This window comes from Carlito syrichta, unplaced genomic scaffold (genome assembly GCF_000164805.1).
Source record: "Carlito syrichta isolate Samal-C Ts95f unplaced genomic scaffold, Tarsius_syrichta-2.0.1 Scaffold315099, whole genome shotgun sequence".
Classification (NCBI taxonomy): domain Eukaryota; kingdom Metazoa; phylum Chordata; class Mammalia; order Primates; family Tarsiidae; genus Carlito; species Carlito syrichta.
In genome coordinates this window covers 356,819-362,603 of record NW_007259195.1, presented here as the reverse complement: position 1 = coordinate 362,603, position 5,785 = coordinate 356,819, and the positions used below count along the sequence as shown (strand labels likewise).

Here is a 5,785-nt window from a genome sequence, read left to right as displayed (position 1 = left end):
TTTTTGATTTATTGTAGAGATGAGGTCTTGCCAAGTTGCCCAGGCAGGTCTTGAAACCCGCAGGCTCAGGCAATCCACTCACCTCAGCCTCCCAAAGTGCGGGATTACAGGCTGAGCCACGGAGCCCAGCCTAACTTGTTTCTTTTTAAGGTTGGGTTCTTTCTAATTTTCCTTCTTTTTTTTTCAACTTGTTATATTGTAACTCATTGACTGAAATAACCAAGTATGTCTCCTGCCTTTCCTATATTAACTCTACCACTAGGTAACAAAATAATAGATGAGGGATGTGTCTCTTGCTAATAATTTTTAAAATTATAGAAATAGAATTTCATCATTTGCAATCCCCAAGAATTTTTTTTTTTTTTTTTGAGTCAGAGTCTCATTCTGTCACCCAAGCTGGAGTGCAATGGCACACTCACAACCACTGCAGCCTCAACCTGCTGAGCTCAGGTGGTCCTTCCACCGCAGCCTTCCAAGTAGCTGGAACTATAGGCAAGTGCCACTATGCACAGCTAATTTTTTGATTTATTGTAGGGACAAGGTGTGCCAAGTTGCCCAGGCTGGTCTCAAACCTCTGGGCTCAGACAATCCTCTTGCTTCCGCCTCCCAAAGTACAGAAATGACAGGTGTGAGCCACCATACCCAGCAATCCCCAGGAATTCATAGATCTAGGCACTGAGTCTCTATAACATCACTAAAAGAGAAACCACCAAACGTTACCAACATACCCTCTGATGAAACAGCACGCCACCACCTATAGACTCACCAAGGGATCTCACCTAACCAAGCCAATTGCCAATTTGAAGAATGTTCAGAGGATGGAGTGTGCAGTTTCTAAAATCCAACCTAGTGGAAACACTGCAGGTCAAATAGCCTGAGCTTAACAATCGGCAAAGTGTAAAGATAAGAAAGGGAGAGGGTGGGACCTTATAGGCTAGAAGAGACTTGAAGTGACATGTCCAGTCTTGAAACGGGAAAGACAAAATTCTAGTGTCTAGGGCTGTACACCTAGAAATAAAGCCATAAGGAAATACAAAAAAGTTTTAAACTCATCAATTTGGATGCCCTTTAGTACTTCTGCCACTTTTTGTTTTCCCTCTTCCATATCAGCAAAATGTTTCCCTTTGAGGTCTTTTTCTTTTTCTTTTTGAGTTGGAGTCTTACTCTGTCGCCCAGACTGGAGTGCAGTGGCCGCTCCCGGCCACCGCAGCCTCGACCTGCTGGGCTCCGGCGATCCTTCCGCCTCAGCCTTCCGAGTAGCCGGAATTACAGGCACGCGCTACCACGCCCGGCTAATTTTTTTATTTATTGTAGAGATGAGGTCTCGCCTGCCCAGGCGGGTCTCGAACCCGCGGGCTCAGGCAGTCCACTCACCTCAGCCGAGGCCTTTTTCATTGGGAAAAAAAAGTCACTCAGGGTGAGATCGGGTGAATTGGAGGTGAGGGTCATGCCATTTTTGGCCAAAAACTGTTGAACACTCAGTGTGGTGTGGGCAGATTCGTTGTCATGGTGGAAGAGCCAGTCACCTGTTTGCCACAACTCCAGATGTTTTTACTGTAAATTGTGATGCAATCTTCTCAAAACTTCCAGATACAAACCTTGGTTGACTGTTGGATTTGGAGGAACAAATTCCAAGTGTACTACAAGGGACCTACCCTCCAAAAGAGAATTCTGATTCTGCTGTTTTTTGTTTCACTTCTTCCACATAAGCAAAACGTTTCCCTTTGAGGACTTTTTCATCTGGGGACACAAAAAAATGTTGCTAGGGCAAGATTGGATGGATAGGGAAGGCGGGGCACAGGCATCATGATGTTTTTTGGTCAAAAACTGCTGAACACTCAGCACAGTGTGGGCAGGTGCGTACATTTCATCAGGAAATGTACAAATGCACTGAAAGAATCTCCCCCCAAAAATTCACTGAAGCCTAACTCAACCTCTCACAACAACGCTAGCCAGTATACTGATGCTGATGGGTTCCTAGAACACTTACCTAGTGGGGAAAGCCTGTACTACAAGGGGCCCACCCTCCAAAATATAATTCCAGTTATTTGGGTCTTCCTTCATATTTGTATGTATTCTGACACCTTTGGATGATCTTGCTTGTGGGATCCATGCAGTCCTGTGTGCCCAGCAGTATTAAGCATTTTGCACACATGACTTCATTCAGTTCTCCTATCACCCCATGAGGTTCTGTGAGTGTCTTCTGGGCAAGGGGACTCGTGGCAATCCGTAGGATATTTTCCGCGTAATCTAACCACCCTTCTGTCTGGGTGCTAGAGGTATGGTTTGCCATGGATTGGATTGTGGCAGAATGGCTAGTGATGACATTTCAGTAGTGCCTGGCTGGCATGGAGTTACCACTCCACCACACGTCCCACATGTGAAGTGCAGGCACGACTTCAAATGTTGCATGTGGCCTCCTCCCTGGCCTTGATGCTGCAGAATAGGCATAAGAATCCACACAGAGGTCTCATATTTTACTCCTGTTCCCTCCAGCATGTCAGTGTTTTTCTTTTCCTCCATCTGCTTGCTAGTGCCTTGTCCTGCAGTGGGCCCAGAAACAAAGGCCATCTGGGTTTCAGTTTTGAGCCAACTTCTTGGCAAAAGGGTGGGCATCTCAGTTCTGAAAAGGGCCTCTTATGCAGAGATGGTCTTCGTCATCCTCACCACCAGGGTCCCAGGCTGTGGGGTAACTGTCAGGATATAGACTCTTTTCCCCCATATCTGGCTTCTTTCTGCCCCTCCCCCAGGGAGCAGCCCCTGGTCACAGCTGGTATCTGCAGGATATGTGTGTTCCCTGGAACAAGTCAGGGGTACAGTTCATTGAGCAGAGTGAGCATAATGCAGACAGCACCCTGACTCGATGTCGTTGTGAACACTGTATAGCAATGTGAATAATTAACTTACTTGACTATAAAATTGCTTGCTGTATTGTCCCGAGGCGTGGATTCTTTCTTCACCACTCGGCTGCCACCGATGCCTCCCATAAGTTCTAATAAACCAATGTCTTTGCCTGCTGGACCTCCAGGTGTCTTCTTGGGAAAGGATAAAGACCCTTACATGCAAGCCCTCTTAGATCTGGGGTTGCCACGTCCACGGGTGTTGACAGTCTTGTCCTCCTTTTTGCAGACTGTCTCCATCCTAGAGCAGCGATTGACCTTGACAGAGGATAAGCTGAAAGACTGCCTTGAAAACCAGCAGAAGCTGTTCAGCGTCGTCCAGCAGAAAAGTTGAATACAAGGACCAGAAGAGGCACAATCCACGAGCGCGTGCACATACTCGGGAAGGTGGCGCAAGGACTCCCTGCACACGACTGTTCCTGATTATCATGGCATTCCTGAAAAGCTGAGCGGCAGAAGAGGCCAACTAACCACTGACTGAGACACACAGTTCACTATGGAGGACCAACTGAGAGCGCTACTATTTATGATTGCAGTAATAAAATGAAGAGCATTCAAGTGACTCTACATTCTTCCCGTATTATCTCAAATGTCAGTTTTCACATCTAGGCCAAATCCTGCCAGGAAACCTACTAAATCTCTGGATTTCACTGTTATGTCATTTCAGATCCACTGTGTTCCTTAGAGCAATTAATGTATTTCTTTAGTGAACACACCCTTAGGGTGAAATAATTCACTTTTGTCTAAAATAGCATCCTCTCTGTGGAGAATGAGTTATTGATCTGACTTGTTATATTTCTTCCTATTAAAAAAAAAAAATCCTTTCTTGAATCCTTGAAAAGATGGTCTGCTAAAAATGCCCAGACCACAGATTTCCACAGTAAGATTACCCGTATTTAGCAGCAGCACCACGTGCCACAGGGCAGTGGGTTCTTGCTTACTTGCTGGCATTCCTTGGTTATCCTCAGGCCACCTGAAGGAAAATGAAGAATTAGAAGCACATGAAACACATCGAGCTTTTCTGTCACAGGTGAATGTACTAAGCAATTTGTATTGTATCTGATCACAATTCACAAAAATTTTAGTGTGATTTCAGGATGCTAGAAAGCCAAAAGGATGCAACGGTGATATTTAAACACACACACACACGCACATGCTGCAGAAACACTGCTGCTTACGGTGCTTTGGGCAACTAAATAATAAGTACTTTAAAAAAAAAATGCATCATCGTCTTCCGATTTTTTAATGAACTATGATTTAAAACAAAATGAAAATAAGCCAGGCAGGATCCTGGTTACAAATTAAGAATTTTGTTTTACCTTAATGAAAATAGAGGTGAGGGTGAAGAAGAGCAGGCTAGTGTAATTCAACTTGCTTATCTGTTAACCTGTATCAAGAGCAGCGGTGGGAGAAGGCAGACCACAACTGCGGCATGTAGGTGACACGTAGGGGGTGCTGGGCTGGGTTTGGAAAAGAAGACACGGCAAGGTCCTAGTCCTGCAGGAGTCTATATTTAGAAATTGTCCCTAAAGCCATTCCAATTGTATCTTTGAGGTGGGTCTTTAAAATCGTCTCTTGATGTCAAAAGTGCCTTTTTGTGTCCTAAGTGTGACTGACCTTCAGACGTTTCCAAGAGCTTACAAAGACTAGTGGCATTGTATGTGTATGACCTCATGAGAAGATTAAGTAGAAAATGAAATGTCATTATCAATTTTTGCTTACTCTTTTTTATGCTTCAAACAATAAAGGCATTTTTTGCTTTAAAAGGAAAAGTTGTTCCTCTTCTTTTTTTTTATAATCGATATTTTTTATTATGATATTGTGGGGTACAGTTAAGGGTTAGGTATACAAATACGTTTCGTTCAGGCACCTTTGTTGATAAGAGGTGTTTCCCCGTCCCCAGACAGATATTTACTATCGTTAATCCCATCTCCCTCCTCCCCCATAGTTTCCCGCTACTGTCAGTCATTTTCGTATAGTATTACCTTGGATGTTCAAGGTCCACTATTTGAGTGAGAACATGTGATACTCGGATCTTTGTTTCTGTGAGAGGTCACTCAGTATTATAGACTCTAGTTCCATCCAGGTTGCCGCGAAATTCATGATTTTGTTCTTTTTTATGGCTGCGTAGTATTCCATCATGTATTAAAAGGAGCAAAATCCGGAGATGCTAAACGTCTTATCATCCAGCTCGCTCATCTTTAAGGAGCAAGAGAGTCTAGCCTGGAGTGCTACGGAAGTCTTCCTGGGTCAGATGGAGTAGTGGCTGTGCCGGGTGGAGCAGATGGTGGCCATCTCTGAGGAGCTCCGTGTTCAATGCTCCTGACCCAAGGCCCACAAGGTCGGAACCTCTGGCCTGGCTTCAGCCTTTCTTAAGACCTGAGATTGCCACATGCCTCTCACAGTCAGTCATCACAGAACTTTATAGGTGATGTACAAACGGTGATGCTGTACATGAAAATGTCTGGCACTTTTTCAAGAGGGTGGTTCTCTGATTCCCAACTTATGTATTTATTTATGCATTTATGTATGCATAAATTTATAAAATTTATAATTTTATGCATAAATTTATAAATTTATTCACAAAATTATATTTATTTATGTATTTATTTATGCATTTCAGGAATCTCCTTAGTCTTTCTCAGTTCCTGCTCACTCTCTTACCCCTCTTGAATACCCAACTGCCAGATCAGCTCCTCTACTTGGAAAGCCAATAGACATCACTAAATTTAGTTTTTTCCTTTTTATTTATGTATTTATTTTTGAGTAGAAGTTTCACCTGTCACCCAGGCGGGAATGCAGTGGCACGCTCATGGCCAATGCAGCCTTGACCTGCTGGGCTCAGGTGATCCTTCCAGTTCAGCCTTCCAAGTAGCTGGAACCAC

The 5,785-nt window shown here is 44.0% G+C and overlaps 1 protein-coding gene across 1 annotated transcript in view; it reads left to right on the top strand.

Moving 5' to 3' along the window:
* The window catches only part of LOC103274887 (POC1 centriolar protein homolog B), a 7,550-nt gene extending 2,878 nt beyond the window's left edge, over positions 1–4,672 (top strand). The window contains exon 2 of the mRNA XM_008072307.1: positions 3,130–4,672. Coding sequence (XP_008070498.1) covers positions 3,130–3,234 — 105 coding nt within the window. The 3' untranslated portion in view covers positions 3,235–4,672. The remainder of the gene's footprint in view (positions 1–3,129) is intronic.
* Positions 4,673–5,785: the final 1,113 nt, after the last annotated feature.